This window comes from Lathyrus oleraceus, chromosome 7 (assembly GCF_024323335.1).
Source record: "Lathyrus oleraceus cultivar Zhongwan6 chromosome 7, CAAS_Psat_ZW6_1.0, whole genome shotgun sequence".
Taxonomy (NCBI): domain Eukaryota; kingdom Viridiplantae; phylum Streptophyta; class Magnoliopsida; order Fabales; family Fabaceae; genus Lathyrus; species Lathyrus oleraceus.
In genome coordinates, this window is record NC_066585.1 from 403,168,337 (window position 1) to 403,188,466 (window position 20,130).

General features: G+C 39.1%; 1 protein-coding gene and 1 non-coding gene across 2 annotated transcripts; both read left to right on the plus strand.

Moving 5' to 3' along the window:
• The first annotated feature begins 1,144 nt into the window (after window positions 1–1,144).
• On the plus strand, window positions 1,145–3,051 carry LOC127101674 (protein MAIN-LIKE 2-like). The gene is made up of 3 exons (XM_051039140.1): window positions 1,145–1,665; window positions 1,750–1,840; window positions 1,925–3,051. Exons 1-3 carry the CDS (start codon window positions 1,175–1,177, stop codon window positions 2,645–2,647), a joined length of 1,305 nt encoding a protein of 434 aa, XP_050895097.1. The 5' UTR covers window positions 1,145–1,174; the 3' UTR covers window positions 2,648–3,051.
• Window positions 3,052–19,272: 16,221 nt separating this feature from the next.
• Window positions 19,273–19,379, plus strand: LOC127108699 (small nucleolar RNA R71). Its single transcript, XR_007796221.1, has one exon. It is a non-coding gene; the product is annotated as a small nucleolar RNA R71 (small nucleolar RNA).
• Window positions 19,380–20,130: the final 751 nt, after the last annotated feature.

The window sequence follows — 20,130 nt, forward strand, 5'->3', positions numbered from 1 at the left end:
CATGTAAGACAGTGTGACTTGATGTGTCAAGCATGCTAGCTAGTTCAGAGATGAGGTGTCTGTCATGCAAGACAGTGTGAGTTGATGTGTCAAGCATGCTAGGTAGTCAAGAGTTGATGTGTCTGTCATGCAAGCTATCAAGTAGGTAGTCATCAGCATACAGGAGACAAGACAGACACGTGTCGGACACCTAAGACGGTCAGAGATGATGTGTCAATCCTGCAAGACAGTGTGAGTTAATGTGTCAGCCAGGCAAGCTATCAAGAAGGTAGTCATCAGCATACAGGAGACAAGACAGACACGTGTCGGACACCTAAGATGGTCAGAGATGATGTGTCAATCAAGCAAGCCATCCATAAGTGAATTGTTCAGCATGCAGGAGACAGCAATGCCACGTGTTGAGCATGCAAAGGGTGGCGCCAATTGGATTGGCGCCTACCTTTAGGACTTGCACATGGTCGCCAATTTGAATGGCGCCCCCCTTAGTCAGTCCTTGAAACCAAGCATTCAGAACTAGGCTTGCATGCATGTGCCCTAGGGTGTCGCCAATTTGAATGGCGCCCCCTCCTAAATAATGTACATGGTCGCCAAATGAGGTGGAGACACCATGCAAACACAATTTTTCATGCACTCTTCCATTTGCCTATAAATTGATTCACTCCTTCACCAATTCTTTCACACCAACATTCTCACTACTTCATCTACATTTCTCACTACTTCATCTACATTACTTCTGTTACAATTTCATCTTCTACAAAATCTTCCATTTTCATCTACACTAACTCCCCAACAATATGTCTTTACTCACAATGGGCGAAGCACACAGAGGAACAGTTGCAAACATCGCAACATACGTAAGTTTTTTCTTATACTTCTTTTTTATGTTTCATCTCCACCAACCCCATTTTATTTTGAAATACCGACTTAGTCATGTGTTTCATTATTTCTATTATAGGAGGTCTCAAGGTTTCGCACTAGAGTCCACGAATTTGTCCACATGGACCCGATGATTCAACCTTATGTTGAACTCGCCGGTTTTGGTCACCTTAGCAAAATTATGTCTTGGTCTATAGATAACAAATTCATTCTGGCCTTATGCGAAAGATGGAGGCCAGAGACACACACATTTTGGTTTCCAACCGGTGAGTGTACCGTGACGTTAGAAGACGTCTACATGCTTTTAGGACTACGAATAGAAGGCAAAGCCGTTAATGGTAAGACCAACTTTCCTAATTCAATTTGCATGGAGCTTTTAAACGTTGATTTGTTAGATGATAATGCTAGGGGACAAGGTATACTACTATCTCGCCTAAAGTCATATTATAATAGTTTTTATTTAGATGAGCATTCTACCGAAGAGGCTCGAATCATCAAAACTAGGTGTTACATTATGTTGTTACTAGGATCCTTTTTATTTCCCGAAGGTAGTGGTTCTAGCATGCATATTATGTACTTACCTTTACTTAGAGATATAGATAGAATAGGTAGTTATAGTTGGGGATCCGCATGTCTAGCCTATCTCTATAGTTCTTTGTGCAAAAACTGCCACAAAGATACTTCTACATTTTCTGGATGTGCTGTTTTGCTACAAGCATGGGGATGGTCAAGACTACCGTCTCTAGCACCGGTCAATAGCAACCCCTTCACTTTTCCATATGCAAAAAAGTAAGTTGTTTAAATTGCTATGTCTTTACTTCCTTCCTTACAGTTTATTACCCATAACTAATTTTTTTAAACTTTTTGGTGTAGATGGTCGGCACGCGGTATGAATTACAGCAGATGTCCGAGACACTGTATTACTCAATATCGCAACCTGTTGGATCACCTTCGACCGACAGACGTAAGCAAAATAATTACATTATTTCTTCATATTATATTGACTTTTTCTACATTCATTTAAATCCTATTGTCTTTAACATTTCAGTTCATTTGGCGTCCATACCTTAATATGGAACATGAGCATCAGATCAACCCTGAAGACGCAGCCGTATGGACAACATGCGCACCGATAATACGGTTCACAACAGTGGAGCTGCACAACACCGATCGTGTGAAGCTGCAGTTTGGTATGGTCCAGAATATCCCAGATCCCCCAGCTAGCCTAGGAGAATGGCATATGCGCAAAGTGAACGACCAATGGAACTACAACCCTTGGCAAACCTTCGCAAGATCAGAGTGTCGCAAGTGGAAGCACCGTCATGACCATGTCTTAACTGACGCAGTCATGCCAAATGAGGTAAAACCAAGTCGTACTTATATGGCTTGGTATAGATCAGTTGGATTTCAATTCATCGCCGATGATATGTACCTCTACGACCCACGCCAGACAACTTACACACAAGAAGCCTCAACATCTAACCCCCAGCAACATTCTCAGCCCGGTTACTCACAACCACCTATCCAACAAACTTTCCGTTCCACAAACACACAAACATACAACCAAAACATGCCATTCACCCAACCCCAAAACCAAGAACATCCCCCATACCACCACCAACAAATGGACCATCAACCTTCGACCGAACATCGCTTCGCACCCACACCATCACCCTACCAAAGTCGCCTTACCCAAAACACTAACCGCCCCATCACCTACCGTAGCCAACAACCCCAAACATCACAATACCAAAACATCCCACAACCATAACTCTTCCAAACACCCCAACAACCTTTCCAACCTTTCCTAGACCCATCATTGTCACCCATGTCCCCCTTCAACCGTCCTGGTCGCCCATCCATGAGTCAACCACACCCCAACTTCTCTGGCATGGGTCATGAGCTCAGCTACGCCGGTACACCATCATTGAATACTGAAGACTATGCTGAGTTGGCTGCATACCTCAACGGATCTTCTCCTGTAGGCGGTAATGACGCTCCTGGACCATCAGATGAACAAACACCGGTTCAGAATCGTCAACGTGGGTTAGGGCCAAGGGTTAGGATAGCTAGGGGATGTGGGACCGGAGGTCGGTTAGGTGATCCCGGTCATCACCATTAGGATTCATTGTGTAAAATCCAAATTTTATTAATATCAATTCGTATTATGTCAAATTTATCTTTGTGTATTCTCCAAACATTAAGTTTCTTTCATAATTCTAAAATAAACACATATCATAAAACAAAAATTTATAGGTCAAAAACCCTAATTCAAGGACTTGTTATTGTTATGTTGAAGGGCTTGAAGTTGGTCCCTTTTGGCAAAGTTCACATACACTTGTTTTGACAGAAACCCTAATTTTGGGTCAAGTTCGCAGGGACATAACTCACTCATTTTTAATTATTTTGACGTGGGACCAAGTGCATTGGAAAATTTAAGATGTCTACTTCAAATGTTATGTTGGACAAAAATTCATATTCCTAAAAGAAACACATGCAATAATACAAAACATTACGACTCAGATAACAGTTATAATGTCAAATAGTCCAAGTTCAGGTGCCCATACCTTTCTCATAATCATCAAATGATGCAAACCTTTACTCCAAATTCATTATCTTGAAAAGATATACAACTTTTATGTTGAAGGTTTTGTCATTTGAGGCTTTTATCATTCATACTAAAGGGCTTGAAGTTGGTCCCTTTTGGCAAAGTTCACATACACTTGTTTTGACAGAAACCCTAATTTTGGGTCAAGTTCGCAGGGACATAACTCACTCATTTTTAATTATTTTGAGGTGGGACCAAGTGCATTGGAAAATTTAAGATGTCTACTTCAAATGTTATGTTGGACAAAATTTCATAACTCTAAAAGAAACACATGAAATAATACAAGACATTATAGGTCATACAACAGTTGAAAAACTCAGAAGTCTAACTTCAACTGCCCATAACTTTCTCAAAAAAAATCCAAATGTTGCAAAATTTATATCCAAATTCATTGTTTTGAAACGATCTACAACTTTCATGTTGGAAGTTTTTTCATTTGAGGCTTTTTTAAGGGAGTCGCCAATTGGATTGGCGCCCCCTCTTAAAAAATACACACAGGCGCCAATTGGATTGGCTAGGGCAGGTGCCCTAGCCAATCCAATTGGCGCCTCCTTGTAATTTTTAAGAGGGGGCGCCAATCCAATTGGCGCCTCCCTAGTAAAGGTGGGGTAGATTGGGAAATTTTTTGAAACTTGGGTTATTTTGGGAAATAATTTAAAAACTTGGGTTATATTAGTAAAAAATCCACTTACGGCATGAACAGTAATAAAATTATTTTTCTATTTTTGTTATGGTTGTGTAATGAACCCAAGTCTTGATCCATGACATTCATAAATGTTATCGGGCTACTTTGTTAAACATGTATTTTAATTCTGTTCATATCCATGTGATTTTATTACTGATTATTATGCCTTATTATTCAATCTTTGAATTAAATTTGTGCAAAAATTAAAATTGATTTATAATATTATTATTTTGTTAAGCAATTGTATAAGAGATCTTATTTGTTTATTTTTGTCCTCTCATATAATTGAGTTACTATGTCTAATGATCGTTATAATTTTGATTAATTTGGATTAGCCACAACATCCTTAAATTAATTGAGATTATTTTTTTTAAAAGTTTTGAGATCACATAAATTATTAGACATAAAATTGTAATTAATTATACATGGTATAATGAATTTTATGCTACAGGAATTTTTATTATATTTGTATGATTAATTGGGATAAAATGTCAAAATATTTTCATAACTTGCCCACAGGAATTATGAATTGGTACATAATTTGATAGTTTTATCATAAAATATTAATTTTGGATAGAAAAACAAAATTATATCATGCACGTAAAGTGTGAGGTTTGAAAAATCTATCGATTTTTTTTTTAAATCTTATTACATTAAAATTTAGCCCACAGGTAATTTTTATGTTGCAAGATTTATTTTATGGTATGTTTATATTGATAATACATACAATTTGGATAATATTTATGCCTCAAATTTTGACATCAATTTTGTTTATCTTTTTAGCTTCTCAACCTGCTAATTTTTCTGATATCCGATGTGATATTCCCGAGCTCAGAGGAGATAACTATAAGGTGTGGAAGGAAAGAATTTTCCTCCATCTAGGATGGGTGGACATAGATTATGCTATTAGGAAAGACGAACCACCTGCAATTACAGATGAAAGTACTCCAGCTGCAATCGCACTATACGAGCGTTGGGAGAGATCCAACCGACTCAGTGTGATGTTCATTAAGACTAAGGTCACAGGTGGAATACGTGGTTCTGTCGATTAGCATGAGAATGTCTATGATTTGCTTAAAGCCATTGACGATCAGTTCGTCACTTCTGAAAAGGCTTTGCCAAGCACATTAATTATGAAATTTTTCTCCTACCGACTCACCAGTGTGAAAGGTGTGTGTGAGCACATAATGAAAATGCGTGACATTTCAGCTCAACTTAAGAAACTTGAGGTTGATATGTTTGACTCCTTCCTAGTGCACTATATTCTGAACTCTCTTCCGTCTGAGTATGGGCCTTTCAAGATCTCCTACAATATACATAAAGACAAATGGTCAATCAATGAATTAATGACCATGTGTGTTCAGGAAGAAGAAAGACTTGTAATGGAACAGAGTGAGAGTGCATTGCTGATAAGCACTTGCGGGAAGAACAAAGCTTTCAAAACTGACAAGTCACAAGCCAATCAGAAAGGGAAATTCAAAATACCACCGCAAGGTGATATCAAGAAAGAAGCAAAGTGTTACTTCTATAAAAAGGGAGGACACATGAAGAAGGAATGCCCTGGATTCAAAGAATGGCTTGAGAAGAAAGGTAATTTATTCTCATTTGTTTGTTATGAATCTAATATGACCGATGTTAATATTAACACTTGGTGGATTGATTCAGGATCACCAATCCATATAAAAAATTCCTTATAAGGTATGTAAAACCTAAGGAAGCCAGTGGGAAGTGAGCGGACTATCCTATCAGGAAGCAGGATGGGCTCACATGTGGAAGCTATTGGAACTTGCAATTTAATTTTGAATAATGGTTTTGTTTTGAAATTAGAAAGGACCTTTTATGTACCAAGTTTCTCAAGAAACTTAATTTTAGTTTCTAGACTTGTACCTTTTGGATATTCCTTTAATTTTAAAGACACCTTGTTTGAATTATTTTATAATTCGGAATATGTTGGGAATGGTATATTGTCTGATGGTCTTTATCGTATTAATTTACAAATCGAATCCATTTATAGTTTAATGCATGTTCAAACTGGCACTAAGCGGTGTAATATTAATGAAAAAATTTATATGTTATGGCATCGAAGATTAGGACATATCTCCATAGAGAGAATTAAAAGGTTAGTAAAAGATGGGGTACTTAATACTCTAGATTTTGCTGACTTTGAAACTTGTGTTGACTGCATTAAGGGAAAGCAGACCAACATGTCTAAGAAAGGTGCCAATAGAAGTTCAAGTATATTAGAAATAATTCATACAAACATATGATGTCCTGATATGGATGCACATGGTCAGAAATATTTCATCACTTTCATAGATGATTACTCACGATATATGAATATTTATTTGCTTAACAATAAATCTGAAGCATTGGATGCCTTTAAAGTCTTTAAGGCTGAAGTTGAGAACCAATGTGGAAAACAAATAAAGATAGTGAGATCAGATCGGGGTGGTGAATACTATGGTAGATACACCGAGAGTGGACAAGCACCTGGTCTGTTGGTTCTAAGTGTTGGCAGCAATTTTGGTAAAACAAAGAGTGTTCACAAGATGTTGTGTGTGACGTCTTAACATAAATATCTTATGTACCTGCTGGAGTTCAAGAACATAAGTATGCAGGATTGTTTCAGAATGTCATACACAATGTCATGGCATCTGATAATGTGTACCTGCTGGAGTTTAAATGGAAAACATAATTATGCAGGATTGTTTCAGGATGTCATACACGATGTCATGACATCTGATATTATGTACCTGTTGGAAATTATAAAAGGAATTATGGAATTATGCAGGATTGTTCCAGGATGTCAGACCCGATGTCATGAGGAGTACACAGAACATTCAGTATGAATGTCTGGTGTTATGTGATTGCGCATTTAATGGCAAACTATGTATGATTGAAGATCTGATTTGCAGGCGCATTCAATCATTGATTACAACCTGATTTACTTATTTTCCAAGGAGATCTAACCAGCTGTTATGAGAAGATTTAATTGGAAAATAGTTTTAGGGTTTTCAAGATGTCCAAGCCCAGTTGAATGCTTCTATAAAAAGGGACTTGGAAAACCTGATTTGATACACAACCAATACTGAGCGAAATACTGAGAGAGAGCTAGGGTTTGTGTCTTGTTTAGTCGTGAGACTTGTAAGCCATTCAAGTCATCCATAGATGATTGAATTGGTCTAATTTATGGTTGTAATTTGTCACTCAAAGCTTGTAAGAAAGAGTGTGTGTCTACTTGATCAAAGCTGTTAAGCAAGATCAAGTGTGTGTCTACTTGATCAATGTTGTTAAGCAAGATCAAGTGTGTGTCTACTTGATTGAAACTGTGAAGTAAAATCAAGTGTGTGTTATTGAAAAGTTTCTTCTTTTCACAAGGAATTGTTGTTTAAAATCACATGTGTGATTGAGGGGGAGTGGGTGGGTTCTCATATCTAAGAGTGCTTAGGTAGAAATTGCACGGGTAGAGATTAGGTGAGAAAGACTGTAACTTGTTGAAGTGTATGGAGAGTCTTTGAACTGATTTTATTTAGTGGATTTCCTTCCTGGCTTGGTAGCCCCCAGTCGTAGGTGAGTTGCACCGAACTGGGTTAACAATTGCTTGTGTCTTTTGCATTACCATTCTATATCTTACTTCTGTTTGTGTTACTCAGATATTAGTGTCGTGACATTACCTTCGACATCTCATATCTGATACCAGAATTTCAATTGGTATCAGAGCAGGCATTCTGCTATGGTTCTGGGTGAGATCTAGGGGCAATACTTTCTGGTACTATGGAGAGAGATGGAGGATCTGTTCACAGGCCACCAATTTTGGATGGATCTAACTATGACTATTGGAAACCTCGAATGGTAGCTTTCCTAAAATCTCTTGATAACAAGGCTTGGAAGGTTGTGTTAATAGGCTGGGTACATCCTGTAATTACTAAAGAAGGAGAAGCCACAACTGATAAGAAACCTCAAGAACAATGTGATGCGTGCTTTTCGCAAGTATACGAACGCGTCAGAGTAATATAAAAGTATGTCGAATCCACAGAGACCAAGTGTCAATCTATCGTTATATATTGTTATGGTGTTTATCAAAGTCAATCGAATTAGGTGTTTTTAGAGTGTGCAATGAAAAGTAAAGTATTGAATAAAGTTCAATTAATAAAGACAGGGTCGAATGTAATTCACATAATCAATTAATAATCCAAGTACTTGCTAATAGAACTACTTATGGGCAGTGTTTCCTACTTTGAAAAGAACTAATTTAACAGGAACTGTCGCTTCGCGTATTCAAAACCGAGTTGTACTCCTTAATCAAACCCTCTTATTGTCACTTATAAAAAGGAGCGCATTGCGTTAGAGTAGTAAACCTATTTTTAAGAAATATAGTATCTTGACTAAGTTGAAAAGTATTTTAACCTGGATTTCTTAACCAAAAGAGGTTCTCACGAACCAAACTCTAAACTTATAAACGCGTCCAAAAATAGTTTTAAAATCTCTTTTCTTCTTAAATTAAGACTCCTAATGAACTAAACAAAGCGCTTTCGCTGTTTTTGAAATAGTTAAAAACAATTAAGTTTAAATAGACGTTGGACGGCTTTCGATCTTACCCAACGGAAATTGAAGTGCGGGAAAACTTAAGTTGAAAGTTAAAATAGCCCTTAAGTGTTTCTACGAACAATTGTACGGATTATCGGTTCAATTACGATCCTCACATTCTAACCTTATAGATTTAGTTAGACATGGTAAAGTAAAGGTGCATTAATTTAAATAAAAGTAAAGCGAGTGCGGAAAGTAAATAAAAAGTAAAGCGAGTGAGAGAAATAAATAAAGTAAAGTGCGAGTGCGGGAAATAAATAAAGTAAAGTGCGAGTGCGGGAAATAAATAAAAGTAAAGTGCGAGTTCGAGAAATAAATAAAGTAAAGCGAGTGCGAGAAATAAATAAAGTAAAGACAGTGCGGGAAATAAATAAAGTAAAGATAGTGCGGAAAATAAATAAAGTAAAGACAGTGCGGGAAATAAATAAAGTAAAGACAGTGCGGGAAATAAATAAAGTAAAGGCGAAGTAATAAAAACCTGCTCCAATCGGAGGGTTGAATAAAATGCAAAGCGGAAATGAAAATGGCGGCAGGATTAACTTCCTTCCAAAGTGCTCCAAACTCGATTACAGACTCGATCACAAAACTCGATTAGACAATTGTGGTAACACCCCAATGCGAAGCGATTACCACTTTAAAATACTGAATATATGCCTAAGTGAAACAAAGTTTGCCTCTGCTCTAAGTTTGGATGATTGAATAAGTGATTTCGAGTCTCTATTTATAGGAGAGTAAAATGATGGAAATGACAAGGATGCCCTTCAACTTGAAAATGGGAGGGAAAACTTTTCCTCTTGTGGCGCTCGCCACAAGGCCATGGCGCCCGCCACAAGGCCAATCTGAGGCGCCTTAGTGGAAGTAGTGGGGAACGTGGCAGTTGAGGGAAGTTGAGTTGGGACACGTCATGGCAGGGTCTATGGCGCCAGCCACAGTGGGAGCCACAAGTACAAAATGCTGAATTTTAGGGTTTTTAGCTCTTTTTCACTCCTTTTCTCGATCGGGGCTCCGATTAAAGTAAAAACCTGAAAACAAAGAGAAACATAGTAATAACACAATAAAATGACAATAAAACTACTAAAATGCATGCGAAATCGGAGTCGAAAATACGGTGAATTTCAGTGTTATCAAACTCTCCCACGCGTAAACCTTTGCTTGTCCTCAAGAAAAACATTAAAAAGCTCATAAAAGAAAAACTGGTGTAAACGAGTGCTTCAGGTTAAAAAGGTTCTAGGTTCAAGTCGGGATGCAGTGATAGGTACTAACTGAGTGAACTAAGGGTATCATGATGACACTAATCCGCAAATACGGACATAAACTTCGTTCCTATATTAACCAACCCATATTATCCCACAATACCTAGGCCTGCCTCTTCATCTCTTTTTGTGTCCTTTTCATTCAGGCGCAATCACATTAAGCCCTATATCCGTACATGCTTCATAGTAGAGTGACCTGTTAGTGATTATGACCTAAACATGGGGTTTCTGGCACATAAATCTGTGTAAACCCTTTTATTTGACCCAACTGTAGTTGTGGGGGATCGGATCGTAATCCACCCTACCGAGTTCAGTGCCAGATACCTCTGAACCAACTAACAGCGGGTAAGTTTTTCTTTTTCTTTTTCTTTTTCTTTTTGTAGCAAATTTTTACAATTCTTTGGTTTAAATGACTTTGTGAGGGTCACCTATACCGGAGTTGCCTTTTTGCTTTCTTTTATTTTTTTGTTTTGCTTGATCATTTACTTATTTGCATCGGTCCCCTACGTAGAGGATGCGTAGGCCGGAGCTGACTGCTGAGATAAACTAATGAGGGCTTATACTGAAATGATGATTAAGGACATGGTATACGGGGTTTCGGGAATGATTCCTATATTTACGAAGTTTATGGTGCTAAAACAGATACTGATGTTTCGCAAAGTTCTCCCAAGTCACCGCATCCTTACTCGAAACCTGTCTTTAAAACCTGAAAACTTTCGGAATAACACTGTTTTCTTTTGCAAACATTTTTTGGTGGGGCTAAAGGTATGGGGAGATTAGATTGTACTAAAGATACACTATATTTGGTGACTCGTCAGTCTCATGCATTATCTAAGACACTTAAACTAAAAAGCAAAATAAACAACTAAAAGGCAATAAAAATAAACAAACTAAAAAAAATAGCAAAGAAAAGCGATAAAGAAAAGACGATAGAGTCTCCTCCCACACTTAAATCGAACATTGTCCCCAATGTTTCGAAATAAGATAAGGGAAGAGTTACCTGACAACCTACTGCTGACCACTGGTGCCCTCGCCATCCTGAGGTGGACGACGGGATCGGGTACGACGACGGTCTATCTGATCCATCCTCGCCCTTAAGGCATCCTGAGCGGTCCTCACCTCTCGAAGGTTACCCAAAATGGAACCTTGAGTGGCTTCGATGAGTGCCATGTGTTGCTGGTGGTATTGTTGCTGACGGTCTTGCGTATTTGTAATCGTAAGCAGGGACTGTAAAACAGTGTCATAGGACCTGTCTGTCCTCCACTGCGATTCTTGCATGAAGCTCATGTTATTCGCCAGTTGTTGTTGGATGGTAGAGAGTAGGTCGTCACGCCTTTGCTCTCTAGTCATGTGGTCACGCCACATCTCCTCTGTAATATAAAAGCTAGGAGCGGTACCTGCAGAAGAAGAAGAAGGTGGTGAAGTATGATGGGGGACACATCAGGTACGGGAGATCTCTCTCTCCGATCATATTCATCATCAGTGTCATGTCCCGCCTCATCAGGAATGTTAGGAGGAAGAGGACCCAGAACGGGTGGAGCATCTAAAGCGTAGGTCCAATTCTTTTCATCTCGTGCATCTGTACGTCTAGTGCATGGTAAAACAACAGATGGGATAACTACACCATGAACCATAAGCACATAGCCTCCTTCTCTCCTCAATCGGCACAATTTCATGTCTCTCAGAAATTTTAGGTTAATTGTGCGAGGAGGTAAGGGGTCTAGGGTAGCTATCTCATTGTTCAGGTTAAATGCCCGAGCAATAGACGTAATCAATCCTCCAAAAGAAATCGGTCCCGCTTTATTTAAAGTTAAAGTCATATGAGCGAGCATGAACGGGACCGAGTTAATTCGTCTATTTGTGAGGCTTCCTTGCAAAAATAAAAGCTCTCTAGCATTAACCTAATTTGGATTCTCCCGGCCAAAAATAGTACATGCCAACAGATATCTAAAAACTCTGATGGTCGGGTTATGGATAGTCGAGGCAAGAACTCCTTTAAAAGAATTTATGGAAGTGTTTGACAATCTCTGCCAGAAGAAGAACACCTCGACTGACCAATCCGAATCCAAAGGGGCCTCCCAAATAGCATCGTCCCCATGAGGGATTCCTAACAAGCCTGCTAGTTCGTCGGTATTGAACTCATATTCAACAACAAACATTCTAAATCTGACAGTACCAACTGTGCTAGCAGTGTTAGGATTGACAATATAGATTAAAGAACTCAAAAATTCGATTGTCAATCGCTCATAGGTAGGTTCTTTGTTTGAAAAGAAATTATGCAAACCTAAATCATCTAATAAATGAAATATACTATGATAGATACCTAAAGTGTAGAGACAATTTTCGTCAACATACCTTGTCGGGAGGATCTCCCGATTTTGCAACCGTTTGATAATCTTCCTTTGCCTATCTCCCGGTTTCCCTCCTCGAAGAATGAATCCATTAAACTCCATTGTGTAGCTCTTGAAACGTGACGAAGAAGATGAAGTGGAATGTGAAAAGGTTGGATTTTTATGAAATATGACGGATGAAAATGAAAATGGAAATCGGGAAGATGATTTGTATGGTGTGAGGATGAGAAAGGTGTGAGCTTTTTGTGGGTTCAAGGACCTTTTTGCAAGGTGGAAAATGGGTTTTGAAGGTTGTAAGGTGTGAAAATGGTGAAGAAAGGGAGTCTGCCCCGAGCTTTTACAGACGCTGTGGCTGGCGCCACAGGGTCTATGGCGGGCGCCACAAGGCAAAATCTGACTGGGCCGGATTTTGGTCATATGGCTAGGGCTTCTCTTTGTCTTTTGGCTTGAGGGGTCCGGATAGCGTTTGTCTTGTAATTTTCCTAGTATCATTGGCTTGCATAAATTTATAAAAGCAAAAATAAAAATAAAAATAAAATAAAATTTAAACATTAGATTAATAAATAAATAAGCAACTAAAGTAAAAATGTAAATAAAACAAACATAAGACATATATATATAAAAGTAGAAATATCAATGTGTAGACATAGTTGATAAAATATTCCAAATGCGATGATATAAAATGAGTTATGTAAATGCGAGAAATATAAAAAAGAGATAAAATAAGATGAAATGGTGAGATCATATAGTAGGGATGTCGTCTTCCTGAGTGGATCCACGGAGCATGGCTACCTCCTGCCTGAGCTCTACGATCTCCTGGTATAAACAGTCGGCTTCGGTAGCGTGGGTGAGATCAGATACTCCCATCTGTAAGGTGAGGTCAGCCACCTCCTGTCTAAGCTCTGCAATCTCTCTACGACACCCTGTAATCTGGGTGCGAATGTCTGGGGTCTGCAATGATAGATTGTTAGAGAATGCAGTGATCCTGGGAGAAGGTGGTGTAAGCGTGTACTCAGCAATGGGTGGTGATCTCAGCTCCTCGATGGTCTCTCCCCGGCCCTCTAGAGCATAACTCCAATTCACTGGGTCATGCACACTAGTCATCATAGGATCAGGCAGTGTGAAATAATGAATAGCCTCGTTGTCGACTAGCAATCGGAACTGACATGGGTGGAAATAGGCTCTCCTGATCAACCCTCTGGTCAAACAGAAGTCGATGTCCATGGTAGTGTACCCACAGTAGGTCCGGAGATGTAACATCTTGCGAGATAAACCTAAAGCGACAACAATCTGTGTAATGATCCCGCCTACATGGATGACTCCTTCGGTCGATCTGGAGACACCGCTGAGGCCACATAACAGAAAGTTCCCACATGCTACTTGGCGAGACTGGGATGCACAAAATAGTAGGAAGATCTCCTCTTCACTCAGTACTGTCTCAGCATCCGATCTTCCTAGGAAGGAATGTGCCAATATCATCTAGAAGTATCTAAAGGCAGGGTTATGTATAACATGAGACAGCTGCGTAGATGGATCCTGGCTTCCGCCACCTTATATATCACTCCAAAACTTCTCCACCTCCTTACCCAGAAAATATCCCATAGGTGTCTCCGGGATAGCATCAGGAGTGGTCTGGAAACCCAATAGGTCACCGAACTCTTTCTGGCTGAAAGAGTACTCAACTCCAAAGAGCCTGAAAGCAGCATACCCATCCGGTCCAGAGTATGGGTCATAATCAAATGAACTGAGGAACTCCAATGTCAAGTTCCTGTAGGTGTTACTCAAGTCGTCAGCAAACTCGTCCCAGTGAAGCTGGTGGCTCAGGAATCGGATACTCGACTCGATACCCAGTGCCTCCATACATTGCTGATCAGGATAACGTGTGGGCGCCATAGGGCGCTGATAAAGAGCGATGTAGCGCTCTCTCTGAGCATCATCTCTATAGGCTACGTGTATATCATCGAAATCCTGCATCTTGTAAAAGTTAGGAAAGTGATGCTGAAAATACAAACCATTCAAATATTTAGTCTCGGCGAAAAATAAAAATAAAATAAAATTAAACTAAATAAATGCGAAAAAGTAAAATGAAAAACCATGGGTTGCCTCCCACGCAGCACTTGTTTAACGTCATTAGCTTGACGATTAGAATTTATACACCTGTAGTAGTAGGAATCGGTGGATCAATCAGAGTGTGGCTTGAGTAGTATGCTGGAATGTCTCCTCCTTCGTAGAGCTTCAGTCTTTGTCCATTTACAATGAATGGACTACAAGTTTCGTTCTTGATTTCTACGGCTCCGGATCTCAGAATCTTGGATACTTCGAAAGGGCCAGTCCATCTTAAGTGTAGCTTTTCAGGGAAGAGTCGTAACCTAGAGTTGAAAAGGAGAACAAGATCGCCTATATTGAAGTTTTTCTTTACTATTCTTTTGTCGTGATAGGCTTTTGTTCTCTCTTTGTATATTTTTTGCATTCTCGTAGGCAGATTGCCTAAGTTCTTCTAATTTATGAATGTCAAGGGTACGCTTTTCTCCAGCAGCCAAGTAGTCTAAATTCAATGTTTTAATGGCCCAATAGGCCTTATGCTCTAATTCGAACGGTAAGTGACAGGATTTTCCATATACTAGTTGGTAAGGAGTAGTTCCTATAGGGGTTTTGAAGGCGGTTCTATAGGCCCATAATGCTTCTTGAAGCTTCTGAGACCAGTCTCTCCTAGAAATAGAAACAATTTTCTCTAGGATTTATTTTATCTCCCTATTGGATACTTCTACTTGACCACTAGTCTGTGGGTGGTATGGTGTTGCTACTTTATGCCTAACTCCATATTTTCTTAAAAGTTTGTCAAATATCCTTGATATGAAGTGTGATCTTCCATCGCTTATGACTAAACGTGGTGTTCCAAATCTAGGGAATATGTAGTTTTTAAATAGTTTGATTACTACCCTAGTGTCGTTTATGGGTGCAGCTATAGCTTCAATCCACTTAGACACATAGTCTACAGCTACTAAGATATACCTGTTTCCTAAGGATGGTGGGAAAGGTCCCATGAAATCTATACCCCATACATCGAAGAGTTCTACTTCTTGAATGTTTCTTAGAGGCATTTCATCACGCCCTGAAATGTTTCCAGTGCGTTGGCATCTATCACATTTGACAATGCAAGCATAGACATCACACCACATGGTAGGCCAGAATAGGCCAGCTTGAAGAATCTTGGCGTATGTCTTAGAGGTGCTCGCATGTCCACCATAGGGTGCAGAATGACAATGCTCGATAATACTATTTACCTCTTCTTCCGGAACGCAACGGCGAAAAATGCCATCTTTACCCCTTTTGAAAAGGAGCGGTTCGTCCCAATAGAAGTTTCTCACATCGTGGAAGAATTTCTTCTTGCGGTGGTAGTCAAGATCAGGGGGTACTATATTAGCAACTAGGTAACTAACGAAGTCTGCATACCAGGGTACGTTACTTATTGCTAAGGAATTTTGGGAGTGCTCATCAGGGCCTAGGTTATTATCTTCAATTGTTTCTAGTCTAGCTATCAGTCTATCATAGGTGAAATCATCATTTATGGGTACTAGTTCTGGTTTTAGATGTTCTAGACTAGAAAGGTGATCGACTACTACATTTTCAGTGCCTTTTTTATCTCTTATATCTAAATCAAACTCTTGTAGTAATAGAATCCATCAGAGTAACCTGGGCTTGGCATCTTTTTTACTTAATAGGTAACGAATGGCAACATGATCGGTGTAAACTATAATTTTTGCTCCTACTAGATAAGATCTAAATTTGTCTATAGCGAAAACTACAGCGAGTAATTCTTTTTCAGTTGTTGCATAGTTAAGTTGGGCAGCATCTAGGGTTCTACTGGCATAATAAATTGCATGTATTTTTTTTCTTTCCTTTGTCCTAGAACGGCTCCAACTGCATAATCACTAGCATCGCACATTATCTCAAAAGGTCCTGACCAATCAGGAAGTTTCATAATGGGTGCTGATACTAACGCTTGCTTTAAAAGATTAAATGCGTCATTACATTTTTCATCAAAAATGAATTCAGCATCTTTCATTAAAAGTCCAGTTAAAGGTTTAGTTATTTTGGAGAAGTCCTTAATAAAACGCCGGTAGAATCCAACGTGTCCAAGAAAGCTTCGGACTTCTCTGATGGTTTTTGGTGGTTTTAGGTTTTCTATAACTTCTATTTTATCTCTATCTAACTCTATACCTTTTTCGGAAACTATGTGTCCTAAAACTATTCCTTCGGTCACCATGAAATGACACTTTTCCCAGTTTAGCACGAGGTTCACCTCCACGCATCTCTCCAGGATTTTCTCAAGGTTAGCAAGGCAATTGTGGAAATCAAATCCGCAAACCGAGAAATCATCCATAAACACTTCCATGATACCATCTAGGTAATCTGCAAAGATTGACATCATACAGCGTTGGAAAGTGGCTGGGGCATTATAGAGGCCGAATGGCATTCGTTTGTAGGCAAAAGTTCCATAAGGGCATGTAAAGGTAGTTTTTTCTTGATCTTCGAGGTGGATAGGTATTTGGAAGAATCCAGAGTATCCATCTAGATAGCAGAAGTAAGAGTGTCTGGCTAGACGCTCCAACATCTGGTCTATAAATGGTAAAGGGAAATGATCGTTCCTGGTTGCTTTATTTAATTTTCTATAATCCATACACATCCGCCATCCTCCTTCTAAATGTTTTGCTACATGTTCACCTTTATCGTTTTGCACGACTGTGATGCCTCCCTTTTTAGGTACTACATTCACAGGGCTCACCCACTTACTATCCGAGATCTGATAGATTATACCTGCCTCAAGTAACTTAAGAACTTCCTTTTTAAAAACATCACTCATTATAGGGTTTATTCTTCTCTGATGTTCCCTGGAGGGTTTTGAATCTTCTTCGAGCGAAATCCGATGCATGCATACGGATAGGCTTATACCTTTCAGGTCAGAGATATTATATCCTAAGGCTGAGGGATATCTTCGTAAAACGTCTAAAAGTTGGTTTGTTTCCTCTTGGCTCAAGGTAACACTGACTATGACTGGACGATTCATCTCTTCATCGAGGGACTCATATCTCAGGTTCTTACGCAATTCCTTAAGTTCCAAGGTTGGTTTCTTAGGGCATGGCATAAGATCTGGGGTAAGGGATAAACATTCGTAAAGGTTATCATCGATGTAGGGTTTCTTAAAGTCATCATCTTCCATTATGAGAGTTGATGGTAACTTAATTGTTTTTATAATTTCTTCTTGTTCTAATTCCCTAACACATTCATCAATGATATCTAAGGCATAACACGCGTATCCCATCACAGGTGCCATAAGAAATTTCGAAAGTATAAATTCTATTTTCTCGTCACCTACCTCAAAGGTCAACTTTCCTCTCTTGACATCTATTATGGCTCCTGCAGTCGATAAGAATGGTCTACCTAGAAGGATTGGTATATCATTGTCCTCTTTGATGTCCATGACAATAAAATCAGTAAGGATAAATAACTGACCTATCCTAACAGGGACATCTTCTAAGATGCCTATCGGATACTTAACAGATCTATCGGCTAACTGAAGCGACATCTTAGTGGGCTGTAATTCTCCTAAGTTTAACCTCTCACAAACCGCTAAAGGCATTAAGCTCACACTAGCTCCTAAGTCTAGAAAAGCTTTTTCGATGACATGACTACCCAAAAGACAAGGAATGGATAAATTTCCATGATCTTTATCTTTTTTGGCTAATTTATTCTCGGAAATAACATTACATTCCAAAGGCTTCGGATCGTCAAGTCTACATTTGTTGGTAAGGATGTCTTTGAGAAACTTTGCATAAGAAGGTATTTGGGTGATGGCTTCTGCGAAAGGGATTTCTACATGAAGTTTTTCTATAACTTTAATGAATTTTTGATACTGGTTGTTGATCTGGGTTTGTTTGAGTCTTTGCAGATATGGTATAGGTGGTTTATATGGTGGGGGTGGTACATAAGTTTTATCTTTAGGTTTTTCTCCTTTTTCTTGACCTTCCTGGTTTTCAAATTCCTCTGGTTCCTTTACTTCGTCCGGGGGTTTGGTATATTCCTTAGAAGTTTTGGGTTCACTCAATCTTGGGTTTGGTGGCTCATCATAAGAATTCCCACTTCGTAGGGTAATGGCATTGGCTTGTCCTCTCGGATTTTGTTGAGGTTGTCCAGGGAACTGTCCTCCAGGTGTGGTCTGAGGGGCTTGGTTTAAAGCTACTTGAGAGATATGGGTTTCAAGCATCTTAGTATGAGTAACTATTTGGTCAACATTGGTTCCTAATTGGGTAATCAATTCGTCAACATGAATGTTTTGGTTCATGAACTCCTTGTTTTGTTGGGTTTGAGCAGTGATAAAATTTTCCATAATTTTCTCAAGGCTCGGCTTTGGTGGCACAGGTTGCATAGGTTGATTTGATCTTGGGGCTTGATAACTAGGTCTCGGAGGTGCATTATTTTGGATTGGGTTATTGTTTTTATAGGAGAAGTTCGGGTGATTCCTCCATCCAGGGTTATAGGTATTCGAATATGGGTTCCCTTGGGTGTAGTTCACTTGCTCAGAGTGGGTTTCGTTTAATAGACTGCATTCTGCATATTGGTGTCCTTTGGTTCCACATATCTCACAATTCGACGAAACTGCAGCTGCAGTATTCGGGTTTATGCACAATGTCTATAGAGCTTAGTTTATGCACTCCTCATTGGGCTTCCTTCTTCTCAACTGTCGCTCGTTCGACTCCCCATGATTGATGGTTTTGAGCCATATCTTCGATGAGGGCACTAGCTTCAGGATAAGGTTTGTTCATCAGAGCACCGCCTGCGGCAGCGTCGATGGTCATTTTGGTGTTATAGTGAAGTCCATTTTAGAAGGTTTGAATGATTAACCAATTTTCTAAACCATGACGTGGGCATGCTCGTAACAAATCTTTATATCTCTCCCAAGCTTCGAACAACGATTCTCCTTGGTTTTGGGTAAATCTAGTTATATGGTTTCGAAGAACGGCGGTCTTACTTGGGGGAAAATATCTAGCAAGAAATACTCTTCTAAGGTTATCCCAAGTCGTAATGGAATTGGGTGGAAGGGAATCTAACCATGATAGGGCTTTATCTCTGAGGGAAAAAGGGAATAATCTTAAACGTATTGCCTCAGGAGAAGCTCCATTGGTTTTAAAAGTGTCTGCTAATTGAAGAAATATTTTTAAATGTTGGTTTGGGTTCTCAGTAGCGAGACCTGCGAATTGTCTCTGTTGCACTAGTTGCAACAGGGAAGGTTTAAGTTCAAAATTATTAGCTGGGATGGTTGGGTTTACTATACTAGAACTAGGTTCTTCGTTGGATGGTTGAGTGAAGTGTTGGTGTAAGCCCTAGAGGCCAATACTTTTTGTACTTGTATCGAATTATTTATTAATAATAAAAGGCTTTTTCTTTATTACGATTGTTTAATAAAGTCCCTAGAATAGCTAGTCCGTTTAATGCATCAAGTGTAACTTGATCATGAGACCACATTAAACATAAGGACACTATTCTTAAAGTATCCGTAGTCGAGCTTTATTGTGAAGTGGGATACCATTAAAGCATTAAGACTATTATGTTTGTAGACTGATGATCACATCTCATGGATCATGGATAAAGAGTTATCAAGTCTTAAACATAGGTATGAATATTAAGAGTAATATTTATACCGGATTGACCCGCTATGAGAATACTATATAGAAAGTTATGCAAAGTGTCATAAGTTATTCTCATGGTGAT